The sequence below is a fragment of the Taudactylus pleione genome, unplaced genomic scaffold (assembly GCF_031769625.1).
Source record: "Taudactylus pleione unplaced genomic scaffold, aTauple2 ptg000336l, whole genome shotgun sequence".
In the NCBI taxonomy this organism is placed as follows: domain Eukaryota; kingdom Metazoa; phylum Chordata; class Amphibia; order Anura; family Myobatrachidae; genus Taudactylus; species Taudactylus pleione.
Window position 1 is genome coordinate 5,347,335 of NW_028284737.1, and position 16,471 is coordinate 5,363,805.

The 16,471-nt window shown below is 42.8% G+C and overlaps 1 protein-coding gene across 4 annotated transcripts in view; it reads left to right on the forward strand.

The window, feature by feature from the left end:
* The window catches only part of TENT2 (terminal nucleotidyltransferase 2), a 41,940-nt gene that overhangs the window by 21,990 nt on the left and 3,479 nt on the right, over positions 1–16,471 (forward strand). For 3 of the 4 annotated variants that reach the window (XM_088443922.1, XM_088443921.1, XM_088443924.1), the window contains 7 exons: positions 193–259; positions 871–937; positions 1,817–1,893; positions 4,394–4,522; positions 7,161–7,204; positions 9,563–9,699; positions 11,451–11,542. In XM_088443922.1, the coding sequence (XP_088300048.1) occupies positions 193–259; positions 871–937; positions 1,817–1,893; positions 4,394–4,522; positions 7,161–7,204; positions 9,563–9,699; positions 11,451–11,542 (613 nt within the window). The remainder of the gene's footprint in view (positions 1–192; positions 260–870; positions 938–1,816; positions 1,894–4,393; positions 4,523–7,160; positions 7,205–9,562; positions 9,700–11,450; positions 11,543–16,471) is intronic. The other variant, XM_088443925.1, reaches the window with a different exon arrangement.

Consider the following 16,471-nt stretch of genomic DNA (forward strand, 5'->3'; position numbering starts at 1 on the left):
GTGAATCAATTCTAGTGTGGTGCCCAAGTTATTCCTCTCCCTGTATTCTGGAATTGTGTCCTCCTGTAGGTATGTGCCTATACTAGGCTTGCACTTGTATGCAAAGCACTAAATGTATTTTGGTGCAATATTGTTCTTCCTTAACCCAATGATGATTTTTCTTTTTTTACACATTTTTTTATTTTGTTCCAGATGAATCAGAAAACTGAAGCAACACATATACTCAGCTTACTCCAAAAACACTTCTACACTAGGCTGTGTAAGTGACTACAATTGAAATGCAATCATTTATGAAGTATTGTATTTCTTTTTTCCAATTGTTTTTATTTAATATAGTGGGTTGGAATTTTGGATTTCCTCTTGCTCCTTTTTAAGTAATGGGTAAGAAATTAAAATGAAAGGAAAGAGATTATTGGGGATTGTACCGTGCATTTTACGTTAACTAGTTTAAACTTATTTTAGTGCTGATGCTAAAATATCGACATAATACTTTCAACCCATTGTTAGCCCAATAAGCAACAACTGTTAAAAAAACAAACAAAAAAAACCCGATCTTTTGTTAAATTCGGCATTGATGTTTCTGTGTGTGTTGATGAGGCTTGTTACTCCTCTGAGGACCTTTTTCTATAAAGCTTCCATTCTGTCCATGATAAAACCTCTTGTGTGTTATTGCCCTCTATAATGAGCTGCCGGTGTATATTTTAGAAAAATTAAACATGGCTACGCCTACTATCAGCTTTGTTCTATTGTGTAAAGATATTATAATATTGACTTTAATCTTACCATGAGTCTTCTGTTCCTAGACTACACCGCATTGACTACATTTTTAGTGGGGTTTTTTTTGGTAATGATCTGTATTTTGTTTTTCAGCATACATTGAAAGACCTCAACTAATTAGAGCAAAAGTGCCAATTGTAAAGTTCAGGGACAAAGTCAGGTAAAGTAGGGGTCCTGCGCTGAGTTTGGGACATCATTTGTGTTGCTACTATAGCATTCTAATGGGCAAAATATGTTTAAATGAGTTTGTGGTAGCTGCACTTTCCCAATCGGGGATGGGAATTCACGTTCAGTATCTGGTTTAGTGAAATGTAGCGGTCCTTGGCCAATTCTTGCTGAGCCTTCCATGCTGCATTAAACCTGGACATACACTGCCCCACAAAGTAGTCAGCCTGTCCTCATGGAAGAGAGCAAGTGTGCCCAGTAATCGGAGTACCACCGTTCACTACTCAATGTACGGAGACGATCTCCATTCACAGCCTGAAGTAGTCTGAATGATGTTCGGGTGGATCAGACAGGTTTTAAAACCAAACAATTCGGACTGTTTTACAGCTTTTTTCAGTCTGCGAACGATCATCATATTTCAGTATGTTACATTGAATGATAAACATTCAAACCATTTGCTTGGTCGGCTGGTATGCATGATTATCACGCAGTGTATGGCGGCTTTATTAGGGAAACTGAATTTCTAATTGAAACCATCTTAAACAATTTATGCATTTATGCATTAGCCACTATTGTCACTTGTTTTAAAGTTGCATTTGCTGTTTTGTCTCTGAAGGTGACTTGTATTTTTCGAGCGATATGTGAAGTGTAGATTTGATGTGTGCCAGGTTACTGCCCTGACTCCTGCATAGCAGCCACAGCTATGGCACTGTGTGAGAGCCTCTGGCATCAGGTGGATAAACCAGTTATTGGCTGTATGTAGTAACTTCTAATGATTGGTTTTAGGTATACATGAGTCTTAGGAAATTTGGTGCAGTATTATAATAATTTGATCAAAAATTATCACACTGCCTTTTTGTTTCTCTCTTGCTAGTGGTGTGGAGTTTGACTTGAATGTAAACAATGTCGTGGGAATCAGAAATACATTCCTTCTCAGAAGCTATGCACACCGTAAGTTCATCTTCCTCTCTTCCACAGTGGATAGAAGTATGTAGAGTTTAGAGAGACCTCACATTTAACACAACCAAAGAGTTAAGACTCTTAGATACAACTGAAAACCCAATTACTATACAAAAGAGGGAAAGTTGCAAAGTTTAATTCGGGGAAGAGGAAGACAACCAAAGAGTTAAGGTGCCTATCCATTAACAGACATAGGCCCGTATTCAATTTGAGGCGAAATGTCCAGACTTTTCGTGTGCTGGACTTTTCGCCTGTTTTCCAGGCGGGAAAGTATCGCGCGTGTGCCCGCTATTCCCCTGTATTCAATTCCAAAGTAGGCAAAATCAGGAACCGGCGAAACTTTGATCGGAGATAATATACAGGAATTTTCAGGAAATAATTGTAGGACCCCCCTAAAGATGTCCAGACCTGGGGGATCACTATGGGTACCCCCGTTTTTGCCTGCAGAAAAAAGTCGGGTTTTTAAACAGGTGTTTTTTCCCCGACATTGAAGAAGTGATGCAGAAGAGCACTTAGTTTTGTTTTTTTGTTGTGTGTGTTTTTAAAAGTGGTCCCATCAAATTTGGGGTACATGAAAATGGGTACTAGCATATTTTTAAGTCCCTAAACTAATTTTTTAAAAATTCAGCAAAAATGCACCTGCCGTTAATAGCCTATTCCAGAAAACACCTGCCGCATACCCACGGAATACCCCTGAACCTATTTCGCTATTTTTAAACACTGTTCCCCTATTATTATTTTTTTCTCCCCAAAATTTTAAACACTTTTTTTTTTTTTTTTTAACTTTCTCTTGCACATTTTGTTTTAAGGGGGTATTCCCAGGGGTGCAGACTTTTTTTTTTTAAGCCTGCACCCCTAAACCCCAATTCTGCATTTTTTTTTCGCCTGCTAAAGGCTGGCGAAAAATTATCCCCGTTTTTTTTACATTGACTTTTCACACTGTCAAAAAGTCAATGTAATTGAATACGGGGATCTTTCAAATAGGCGAAAATGACGTCATTGGCGATAAATTATTGCCGATTCCGACATTTCACCTCAAATTGAATACGGGCAATAGAAACGACAGCACGATTACGACATTGTTTTGGGAACATTTAAATCTGAAACGACCAGTGATGCGCGCGCCCGCTGGTCGTTTCCGACATCCATCATCCCCGTACGTGCTGAACCTGACGTGATTGTCAGGTTGGCCAGCATGTACTGCCAATGATGGATGTCGGAAACGACCAGCGGGCGAGCGCATCGCTGGCCGTTTCCGGCCTGAGCAATTTGCAAGCGATTGCACGATAACGACGTCGTTATCGTGCAGTCGCATGCAAATATCGCTAAATGGATACCCCACTTAACTCTTTACAGAAATATCCCCCAAATGTTGTAAGCTGAGAATATTTAGATAGTAGCGCTCTCAACCTAACTGCATGGATTTGAAATCCACCACTCTTGCCTCCCAGATTAACAATACAAGCTGTAAGCCATTTTTTATAGACCACCATGTTAAACTTTTAGAGCTACTTCCCAAAGGACAATTTCACTTTTACCTTCTTATTTTATTTAGAATCACTGTGTGCTAGTTTCTGTATCTGAGACAGTCTCTACGCTCCCACTAAAACTAAAATGCGGCTTGCCGTATGTCCTGTTTTTCCTGTAAGAATATTAAGAGAACCCCAAACTCAACCCCACAGAATGGCAAAATACATAAATCAGTGTCTTGTTGAAATTTCTACTCAGTGTGTGGAAAATTAAAGTTAAATCAAGAATTAGGGTGGCTACACATTAGGACAATATCGGGACGATTTATCATATTGGATCGACAAATCGTCTACATCGTCTAGTGTGTACCCTCAATTGTGTGCTCCTGCGGACAACATACAAGATCGTTTGACCGTGCTGCACGTTCAGTCAACCCAGATCGTGTGTGCTGCAGTGTATTTTAATGAAGGACGGAACGAGGTATTATTCCGTCGTTCATTAAGTCGTCTAGTGTGTTCCGGCAAATCTATGATGTGTCGGTGGGAAGGGAAATCAACCTGAGCTTCTGCACAATTGCTGGTCGCCCTAATGTGTACCCAGCTTTAATGCCGTATGCCACCAGAAAACTGATTCCTTAACCTACATATCAGTAGCCTAATTTGCCATACGCCACCAGAGAACGGATCCCATAACCTACATGTGAATATCCTAATGTGTACCCGGCCTTACTGCCGTACGCCACCAGAGAACGGATTCCGTAACCTACATATGACTATCCATTACGACCACAGTGTATTTCTACAGAACAAGAAATCAGAGGACAGTAGCTTGCACTTGGCTAGATAGCAATTGTGAGGTAGCAGTACATGTCCAGATATGTTTGGAGACCAGTTTACTGATTGAAGAATTCCTTTCTGGATGTGTGTTTTTGTAATAGATGTTTAATCTGGATAATACATATGTGTCTTGTATATAGTACTGCATAACCACAAATAGAAGACTTTTCTCTCTTCTTTCACAGTAGAGAACCGTGTTCGTCCATTAGTACTGGTGGTTAAGAGGTGGGCCAGTCATCATGGCATAAATGATGCCAGCCGCGGGACCCTGAGCAGCTATAGTCTTGTTTTAATGGTTTTGCACTATTTACAAAGTAAGTGGTTAACCATTAAATGTTACACTGCAGAAATGGTGACTGTTGTTCTGACAGATCAGTATAGAGCAAACAAAAAGTATGGTGGTCGCTCTTATCAGCTTAATGACATTACACAGGTGCTTGTAAAGGGCAGGGTTTACACTGAACCACAGAAAAAAAAGATTCCCTCCAGCTCACTGCAGCAATATCAACAAAAAAATACTTAAATCCTACATGATAATAGAGATTCAAAGGTATTAATTACATACATTTGCAAATATATGAATAAGCGCCAGGCCATCGTCAAGGCTCCTCTATACTGGCGTCCCTAACATTAAGGGGTTCACGTCCGAGAAGCAAGGCACCCCAAAAAAATTCCAGCCAAGGACCATCCGCAGGGCATCACACGAAAAGGAGAAAAAAGGTGATGGTGAAGTGTAAAGAATAGATGTGTAAAGATAAATCAATAAGTGTTAATGAAATGAGAGAGAATTAAAATGACAAATAATAAACAAGCAATTAGAAAAGTGATAAAAAAATATCTATGCGAATTAAGTGGTGATGCCCTGGAAAAGGTCCAGCCAGAGCAACTCCGGGGGCCCCACTCCCAAACGCTCACCCCAAAATAATTATTGCTACATTATAGTAGCACCCACTCTGGGTCATATAATTACAAATTAGTGTACTGCATAATAACAGCACATGCCGTACGAGCAGCTATAGTCTTGTTTTAATGGTTTTGCACTATTTACAAAGTAAGTGGTTAACTATTAAATGTTACACTGCAGAAATGGTGACTGCTGTTCTGACAGATCAGCATAGAGCAATATGAGGACACAGCACTGGATGGGTGACTATGCAGAGAGGTGGCTGGGAAGTGATGAGTGTGGGGGCTGTGTACCACGTACAGATCTCTTTCCCCTGTGGGCCTGACTGTTACTCACAGCTGTGACTGCAGTAGAACAGTCCTCATTAGTGAAGAACTGCGCTGTGTGCATGATTAGCCATACATCTGAGGCAGTGTGAGAGAACAAGGGAGTGGGGTAAAATGAGGGGGATGAAGTCTCTGCCGAGGTGTAAGCTACCTTACAGTACCTGCGGTGAGGCTGCAGTTGTGTAGCATCATCTGATATTCCGGGGGAAATATGTGCTTAGACGTGTTACTCTATTGTGGTGGGGGTTTTTTTCTCTCTATTTTACTTACATAATTATTTTCCTACAGTCTCCTTCCATTCATATCTGCATGTAAATCACTGCTGGAATGTAAGTGGGCCTGTTAGACGCCTTGTTTTCTCCTACATATAATGGAGGCAGCCATTTTGCTGATTTATTTGCTTGGAATCTGACATCACTTAGTTACTGTCTTTTGTAGAGATCCTATATAATGTCAGCCCACACTGTGTAGGCAACACGGCACCAAGTAGTCTTCTCAGAATCGGGAGTTAATCATGTTTCCTCATTGTACTGTCTATAACGTTCATCCTGGCCGTCACTGTTGTGTTTAAGTAAAGGATGAATTATGGTAAATCATGAGGCAAAGGCTACAGTTTTTTTTTTTTTTTTTTTTTTTGTTGTTTTTTTTTTTATTTTATTAAGTAAACCTGTCTTTCTTTAGGAATGTATGCTTATTACATCTTATCTGCAGCAGTGTATGCACTATGCTCCATGCCAGTGATATTGGGGAAAGTGTGTGAAAATTGTATTTTGAGTTTGTTTCCAACTTAGGGGTATACGAGGTATGTCTATAAAATAACGAGACTGATTCCACCATGTAAACAAAGCAGTCAGCACCAGTTCTAACTGCATACGTAGTAACCTTGAACTTGTCTGAACCTGCATGACAAGCAGCAACACTCTGACGCTCAGTTGATTGTGAGTCGCCATTTAATTTGGTTGTGTTTTCTGTAGAGTGCCGAAAAAATGCTAAGTTTAAAAGTTGAACAACGTGTCAATATGACATTTTTTGTACATTTGTTTCGATATCAAGGGAGTCATTTTGCAAGATTGGGTTCCAGAAGGCACAACAGTTATCCAGCATTATTATAAGGAAGTTCTGAAATACCTGAGAGAAAGAAACGGCCGCAACTGTGGAAAAATGGTTTCATTCTTCCCCAGGACAATACGCTGCTCACATAGCGACAATCACATTACTACACTTGAACATCCTCCATATTCACCCGATTTAGCACCTTGCGCCTGTTATCTTTTCCCCAAAGTTAAATCAGTGCTTAAAGGGACACATTTTGAATCAGTTGATGCTGTAAGGAGGAAAACAGCAGATATGTTGAAACAAGTAACAGAGATTGATTTGCTCCATGCATCCACCAGTGGGAAACAAGACTACAGCGATGTATTAGTGCAAATGGGGAGTATATTGAAGGGGACAAACATTACATTTGTAATACCAATAAATAAAGATGAGTTATTCAATCAGTCTCGTTATTTAATAGACATACCTTGTATTTACTAAAGTGCAGGTTTTTAGAAGTGGAGATGTTGTCCAAAGCAGCCAATCGGATATTACTTAACATTTACCTAGCACCTTCTAAACGATAATGGCTAGAATCTGATTGGTTGCTATGGGCAAAATCCGCACTTTACTAAATACACCCCTTAGTGTTTCAGTAATTTATTTATTTCATTTATTTTATTTTAGCTCTACCTGAACCAATTCTTCCATCACTACAAAAAAAATACCCAGTAAGTATTCGTTTTAAATTACCTTTGTGAACTGGAAATTAAGATGTATTTCATCGTTATTCTCCTTATAATAAGTAATGGAGAGAGAGTACTTTATTATTGTTAAAAAAGGTTTTCCCTATATAAAGTTGATTTAGCAAAATGTGAATGATACCATGTCACTGATTGCCACCATCCGATATGTATAGTATTTATAGATCTCACTTTTGACTCAAGTGCCAAGACTTATAAAGGTGTTTTGTGCAGGTCACTTCTGCGGTACTGATTTTAGTCCTACAAATGTGTGTATGGGTATATTGCATGTTGCCACCTGTATGTTGTAGTTTGTGCTTCTACTTTTGGAATGGTCTCTGCATTGTCTGTGTACAGGGGGAGTTTTTTTTTTTTAGTGTCTGAGTGACCTCCAGCTTGGTACTTCACATTGGTAGATAAAAACCCAAAATGAAATAGGAGGGTGCACTATAGTACCACATAGTACATTTAACTTAAAAAAAACAAAACCAAAAACATGTTTCTGGTTAATGTGTTTCTGTGCCTCTTATGTAGGATCCTTAGCAAGTTACACCAACAAGCAATAGGGCGATTCAATCGTTTGATAGAATTGGCTCCTGTCCAAAGTAGCCAGGAGCGATATAATATTTGCTACCTAACCAGTGATGTCTGCAATGCACGAGATTAGCAGCATTAATTGGGTTCTCCCGTGCTAAGCTGCCGATAAGACGCGCCGGGCATTCACGACAAGCCTTAAATTCTTCTTTACACGGATTTCTGCTCGCTCCCTGGGAGGGTGCCATCAGAAATCCGCTCCTGGCCACTGTAGATGGGATGCTAATTCTCTCACACAATTGAATCGCCCGCTAAATGTATTCCTAAACTCAGAAGGCGATATATCCAATGCTATAGTCATCCCTCCTGGACTGATGAGGTGGAGGATGAATGCTTCTCGTATCTGATGCAGGTTTAAGAATCTGTAACTTACATATGCTTTCAGTGCAAGATGAATGTCCCTTGTATTTGAGGTATAAGATGTAAATAAAAACCAGTTACATGAAAAGTATCAGGGCAAATGGGGGACTGTTCATTTGCTGCTGCAGAGTGGCATTTATTATCCAGGCACCTGGCTAGTAGCCATAGTTTATTATTTATCTAGAGTGGCCAGATCACTGCATAGTTTTCAGTACATATTTATGTCTATAGTGTTTAATAATTGCAGATTTACAGGTGTCAGTGTTTTCATTTAAGATGACTTTAGGAGGAAGTATTTAGCCTGATGTTCTTGCACACCCATATTTTTGGACGAATGTTTCGGCAAGTTGACTGGTATTGCTTTGTAAAAAAAAGTTGTTTGGATGGTATGCAGTCGGGAAGCCGGCGGACCTAATCCCGACAGCCGGCTTCCCGACTGCTTAATCCCGGCGAGAGTTAAATGACAGGCGTCTAAATCTAGACGCCTGTCATTTTACAGACGCCGGGAGACTGGCGCCCGGCATCTCGACCGAAGGGTTGCTGAGCGTGGATAGCCGCGGGGGGGGTTAGTTTTAGGGCTCTCAGGGGGGACTTAGGGTTAGGCACCCCCCCCACGAGATTGGGTTTAGGCTAGGGGAAGGGAGGGGTTAGGGTTAGGCACCCACCCCCCCCCCCCCGCCCCCCCCCGGGGGGACTTAGGTTTAGGCGGTGGTGAAGGAGGAGTAGGTTTAGGCACTGGGGGGAAGATTAGGGTTAGGCACCCCTAAAGGAGGGTTAGGGGAGGGAATTAGGTTAGTGAATACTTACCTTAGGGACGATCTGGATTTTCACCCATGTCGGGCAGCTGCTGTGTCCGGCGGTAAATCATACCGATTCCGTTTGGATATATATTATAATTTAGTTTAAACAAAAAATTTTTTTTTCTATTATATGAAGTTGATTTAGCATAGCTATCATCACACAGCAATAGGAGTGTCATCACGTGTGTCTTTGTTTGATAATAATTGTAAAATGTACTGGAACTGCAAAGCACCATATTGGTAATTGAAGTATGTGCTAAGAATCATGCATGCTCATTACTATGTAACTATAGGGAATTACATTGCCTCATGTCTCTGCCCGTAGCTGCAGCCTGTAAGCGCAGTTGCGTTACTGCCAGTATAAAACCAAGTGGTGGTATCAATTAAAATAAAATATGACACTGATAAAGAAACGCATATTGTAGGCATACTCCTATAGCCCTGCCAATAAAAATAAATCCCTCTTTTATTGGATTTGCATACGTAGATGTTTTATGCAGCAAAATACTAATTGTATGAACTGTCATTTCTGTACACGTTGGGTATGTGTGATATGGAACATTTTACCAGTGTTGTTCTGTTTCTCTGCCAGGAATGTTTTAGCCCTACTATGCAGTTACACCTTGTCCATCACGCTCCTCGTCACGTTCCTCAGTACCTGTCCAAAAATGAAGTTCCCCTGGGTGACCTTATTGTGGGATTTTTCAAATACTTTGCCATACAGTTTGAGTAAGTAATGCAATGTATATGTTCCTATAGAATTACAAGTGACCATTGATCTAGGATTGGGTCCAGATTGCCAGCAGACTCATATGGCTGTCATCTATTGTGGGACTTAAAGATCCATCCACACATGGTCTACACTGTAATTGAAGGCATTGCTGGTCTATTGCTCAGATGCCTGTTTTTGTTATTGATTTTGAAAACAGGACATACAAAATAGATGCTGACACGAACATACAGGCTCACGAGGGCGCATAGAAGAAAGTGGAACCTTAGCATTAACCATTCACAAGCCCCATTGGTTAAATGGACATTATAAAAACCATTCTGTACATTTCAGTAACATAGTAATCGCTATGTTGCAAATAGTAAATTGATTATTGTTATAGTTACTGCATTATATGTATACCTTCCTCTGAGACTTGTTTTAAACATGAGTATTGATGATACAGCCTTTTCTGGTCTTTTTTTTTTTTTTTTATTATTATTATTTATTTTTTATCTTTGTAGAAGTGATTTCATCCTTTGTATAGGACACAGCCACCAAGACTGAACACGTGCTTCTTGGTGAAGCTATAGGAGGCATATTTATTTATCAGGTTTTAGGCCTAAAAATAATTTCTTATTACAGTTTATTGCAGCAATAAGAAATTAAACTCTGCCAAGATACAGCACACTCAGGGACAGGGGCTCCGATATTAAAAGTAAAGTGATCTAAAGATGGCATTAGCTACCAGGGACAAGCTATGTACAGGTAATAGTAAAAGTCACAAATAGAAACCTATGGGGGCTGCTATTGCGTTCGAAAAATGGGGGACCGCAGCGGATATCGGATATACATACATTTGGGTACTTGAAATTTGCGGATATCGTCCAACATCGGGTGTTTTCAGAAATATCCCACAATAGTTTTTAATAGACACCTATGAGAGTAAATAAATACTCTCATACACACCTTTCGTAGTCATTCCTGGCTCTGCCGGTATTCCCTGAACTCATTTCTGGGAAATCTCTTGGGGAGGGACTTCGTTTACTTGGCTTGTTTCAAAGAGGCAGAGGGGGACAAGAGATTACAGTGCGGCATGGGTCAGTCCATACATTTATGGACACCACAGGATTGCGGCGTATGGTTAAGGATTAGCATTTTATCACCTCTAACTTATTTTTGATGGAGTATCCGTCTGCAATGTTTTCTCATTACATTGTGTTTTTAAATTCGAACATGTCCCTGTGCTTCCCAGTAATTTCTTTACAGAACCAGGCAAAGTTGTTGGGTTTCTTTGTTGTCTTCCAAATAGCTTTTGTTTCCAAGGGCAACATGAAAGAAAACTTTGCTTCAATGTTGTAATCTCCTCTGGGGTGCGCCAGTAGTGTATGTATATCATAAGCCAATGTGTTTAGGGAAAGTTTCTGATGGTTATGGCCATCAGAAGTTCGGTGTGCTATTAATTCACTGGATATAAGATGTAGAAATCAAAAGGAAAGCTTTGGGTGCTACAGAGGAAGATTAAGTATTGCAGGATAATTCCTGGTATAGGAACAGTAGAAACATAACTCAAGAGTCTTGGCACATTGTGACTCTTGGTGGGGTAATCCCCATTTTAGGTATATATACGTTATGTGTTGCATTGCTTGGCTGGAGAATTGTATTAAAAAAATGTAATTCACAATCAAAAAATGTTAATAAAAAGTGTCAGTTATTTAATTGTACTTACTTATGGACCTGTATTTACTTATGGGAACCTTCTTTTTATTAGCTGGAAAAATAAGATGATTTCTGTCCGAGAAGGAAAAGCTATCCAGAAGTCGGACGGCATTGAATGGAGGAACAAATACATCTGCGTGGAAGGTGAGGGGGGCGATATGTTTTGTCACTTTCACTGCCAGGGTTTAGATCATTCTCTACTTCTGTGCTGCTCTGGTTCTACTGGGAATATTGTTTTTGTTTACTTCACCCAAGTGAATTTTGTTTTATTTATTACATACAAAAAGAGCATTCTTTGTTCCATAATCAATTTTAAATATTTTTTTAAATTATGGCTATTATTTGAAGAGAAAAAAGGGATTTATATTCTAAAAGAAAAAAATACACTGTAATCATTTTGTTTCTAGATCTACTTTTTACAATGTAATTTTAAGGCGCAGAATATATTCTATACATTTTAGATTCTCTATACACTGGATGCTAATGTTAGTAGTGATGCCTGATGCGTACCTTTTTTATTGGAGGTTTTGGCCTGTGCTTTGAGTCATTATGTATTCTTTTTGATAAGGACATCCCAGGCTATGTCAGAGGGGTGACACTGGGGCGCTTCACCCCTCTCAGGTGTATCCTGTATGTCATCAGGACAGCAATCTCTATAGCCTTAGCTTAGCACAGTATGGGAGCAGGTGTCCGCTTATGTTGGAGCTATATAATTGGTCATCTAAGTATGAGACAGGTCATGGTTTGACTTCTACATTGTAGGCATCAAAACAGGAAAACCAAAAACCTCAGTCGATTCAATTGTTTCTACTTCAGGGTCCATAGGGGGTCCACAGGGTTGACCTTGGGGTATAGGTTGGGAACCAAATCCGGGCACCACGCAGTTAAAGCTTTTAGCTCCCAGGATGCACTTGGGTCCACTCTCCCTATAACCCCACCCCCAAGCCAGAGGCACCTCAGTTTAAGTTGGTGCTCGGCCGGAGTCGGGTCACCCTTTAGTGCAGTGGGGAGCTGATTAGCAGCCCCATAGCTTTATTTTTTCTAAAGGACAAAGTTTTTTATTTTTACTTTGGATTCTTCAGAGCGGCAGCATCAGACTGTCAATAGGACGTCTAAGCTGCCGCTCCGTCACCCCGCTGACGCTGAGACGCCAGTACAGATCTGGGGATCTCAGCGGGACCCCAGAGTCTGGACTCTGCGGGCGCCCAGGACTGGTGCCGGATCCACGAGGAGCAGGTAAGGCGCGGGTCACCGCTTGCGGTGATCCGCGCATTTGAAATGCAGTCCTGTGCCTCCGGTCTCTGGGGACAGACCGGAGGCGCCGGCAGTGGCGGCGGACCCCCCATACCCCGTGTGTCCACTAGACCACCAGGGACTTAACGATCGGCGCAGGGAGCCGGCGTCCCGGGGGTTAATAGCCGGCCAAGGGAGGCAGCCGTCCCTGTTACAGCGGCTCCTCCCCTCAGCTCAGCGCGCCTTTCAGTATCTATAGTCTGGCGTCGCTGAGCTGCTTCCTCCGCGGGCCACGCTTCTTCTGAGGTCTCCAGCGGCCATTTCTTTGTGGTGCAGCAGAAATCTCCGGAGATGGCAGTTGGTCCAGTCCCCCTGCGTACCTCACCATCAGGTCAGTGTACACAGCGCTGTAGCCTTCCCAGACACTGAATCTGGTTAAGTTGCATGCAGTGTAATAGTGCAGTATATTATATGACATGTTTATGTATATATCTGCATTGTATGTGACTTATGCTAGTGCTGACTGTCTGTATTTAATTCTCTCACCTGTCAGTGTATATCTATCCCTTTTCCTTATCTGCCCTAATACAGCTGTACTTGGGGTGGTTCTGAGACCTCACATTTATATACTTGTTAATATTTGTGAGGTTTGTCACATACTGTTGCGTGCTGCACGTTGCCATATTTTGAGTGGAACTGTGTGTTGCATACGCTGAAAATGGGTCCCTGCAGCTAATTTTTAGTATCAGTCAGGACCAGTATAGCGCTGCTTGATCGCAAGGCTTGGTCAGATAGGTCTGACCAGGAGATAGAGCGTTATACTGCACCCATTTTTACTATCCTGCAAGCCATGTGCTGCAGGTGTTAGTGCGGAGGATTTAACTCTTAAAGGGTTCTGTATGTGGCGTCATCGGGTGCCGGCCCCTTTCACGACCCCTCTTGGGCGGTTTGCTTTCTCGGGATCCTCTTAATTGCGGATCGCCGGGCGGGCCCCATTGTTGTACCTCACTTGGGGTTACTTCACCATACTGCCCTTTTTCATCTCAGGGTATCTCGCAGTTTTTGCACTCTTCCCCTGTGACACAGACTATCGCTCCCTGCATGGGTTTTTCGAGTATATGAATTCTCCCTGGTGTCACAATAGTCTGTCATGCCCCTTGCAGGGATTACCACAACAGCCACCCTGGGTGGATGTCGTTTTTCTACGAAACGCAAATTGGTGTGGTTGACGCCCTGTGGTTACTTCCCAGTTGGCTCTGCCGTGAACTGGATACTGTTTTGGGCTCTTACACGGGGGGAAGCCTATTTCAAGTATTATTATCCCTGCTTTAGGGCTGGTGGCAGGTCCATTCTGGTTAGAGTGAATGTTGACCTGCACCTGTATCATACACCCTCAGTATTACGTGCCTTCTGGTTCCCTGTTGCTGACTAGCGGGTGGATCGCATGGCGGGACTCTGGCTGTTGCCAGATATGAGGTATTACAACAGTGTTTGGCCTCCTGTCCCAAATTCCCTGAGGGTCATCACGAGCCCCTCCTGGGGTGGATGGGCGTGTTACTCGTCGGATTACAGACGTTACTACGCATCCCATTCCTGCGTGGTCGGATTCTTCTGATCCGTAGGTGGTAACTCTGCCTGAAATCAGTATACTCGCTTTCAGGGGTTGTTACCCATCCTACCATGGCTATAGCAGGGTTGGTTAATACTATTGCATATTGAGCTGATGCATTTGTAATATTTTTTCCCCTCCAACACGTCTGGGGTTCAAATGTATTTGGTCGCTCACATAATATATGCAGTTGTCATAGGTGGAAATGCCTATATCGGATACCAGTCTCCTAACTTTCAGAGTTCCGGCTGCGACTGTATCCTCCGTCACACCCTATGGCTGCGCTCTGGGAATGCAGAGGTGCGGATACCATCTATAGGGTAGATCTTGTTGGGTCCTGACCTTGACAGTGGCAGTACAAATTACCCGCCTTCAGTTATGCCCACTACAGGTCCTCAGACTAAGTCTTTTTGTCCTCGGGGTCAGCCTAAAGGTCTGTTTCTTCATAGGCTGTCGGCCTTTACAAGGGCCGACTTATCCAGTACCGAGCAGGCCTGGACTGCCAGCCGATCCTGCTTCTGAACCTACGGATATATCGTCAGCCTGACGAGACAGGCCTACCACTGGGAGATGGCGATTTTCTCAGTTCGCCCGGTACTATTGTCTAGTTGCCGCGGCTCCTTGGGTAGGAGGGTACGCCCTCTCTTTGCTCAGGCGGCCTATTTCCATGTGATGGTACGCAGGCCCTTATTCGGACCCGAACAGGGCCTTACACATCCAGAAAGCTATACAGTTGTTGTGGTAAGCGGAGCTAATTGGGCCATCCCCACTTTCTCAGCGAGGGACTGGTTGTTCTGCTTTCTTTCTGGTGCGGTGGCTGAATGGTCCTCTTTGGCCTATTCTCTGTCTCAATTCCCTGAACCAGTTCCTAAAGCTACCTGGGCTCAGGAGGCAATCCCTATGCTCCATCATACTATGTTTGGAACCTGGGGACTTTATGGTATCACTGGATATACAGGACGCGTGCCTACGGGTACTTACAGAGACCTTGCCTCAGCATGGACTCAGGTTTGCTGTATCACAGCACTTACGATTTTTCGGGCTCTGTCTGTTGGGACTGTTCTCAGCCCCACAGGGGTTTACCAGCGTTTTGGATTTTCTGACAGTTCTTCTGTTCAGTATATCCCAATGCTCCTGTACCTGGATGGCCTCCTGCTCTTAGCAGGATCACAGGGGTACTTTACAGCCGGGTCAGGTTGACTGTGGCTTTTTCAGGGTGCAGACGTTTAATCAATGGGGAAAAAGTCCTCTCTGCATCCCTCTCTGGGTATTCTTCACCTAGGAGCCCTGCTGGATTCTCAGAATCTGAGAATTCTTCTGGCGTAAGACGGCATCTCCACTCTTCCATTAGGAGTACATGGATGTCTGCGCAGTCGACATATGTCTTTACACTCTGGGATGCATGGTCCACTATTCAGTGTCTGCCTTTGGAAGGGTGGAATGGGCTTAGTTCCATTCCAGGCCTTTCCATAATTGGCTTATCTCCAGATGGAACAAGGTTTTTCTGTCTGATCACTGTTCAAACGATGATGCTCTCCCCAGAGGCAAGTCGGTCCCTTTTCGGGTGACTATGGCCATCTCGTCCAGGGTATTCTTTGCTAAGGACAGTGTCTGGTTCGCATCCATTTCAGTGCAGTTGGATGTCTGTCGATTCCACCCTGTCAATTAACTTGTTGGAACTTTAGCCTGTCTTGGGCCTTCACTCTGGCATAGCCCTTGTTTCCCGGTGAACCTGAAACAGTTCAGTCCGACAGGGTCAGAACAGTGGCTTCCTTTTTAGCAATACTGTTCGTTGGGTGGCAATGTCAGGTATGTCATACATTCGGACATTGTCTGAGGGTCTCCTCCCGACCATCTCGACAGTGTTCATTTCAGGTGCTCTCCATTGGGAAGCCGGAGTCCTCAGCCGTCACGACGTGCATCCCGGGGACTAGTCTCTTCCCCAAGAGAGGTTTCATCTCCTGGTGAGCAGGGGGGGGCCCTCCTGAGGTGACCCTCATGGCCTTCTGACTCTATCACACTATGGTGTTACAGTCCAACTCTGGGGATTTTGAAGCAACCTTCAGTGACTCTTTGTCGGTGAAGTGGTTCTTCCAATTTGCGTACCTGTGTTCTCCGGTCTCCATTCTTCCTCGAGGGAAGTGTTTCAATCGAGACGGAGATGCTTTCCTGCTGGTGGCTCCTGATTGCCCCAGATGTCAGGGGTACTTGGTTTTTCGGAGTCTCTCCAT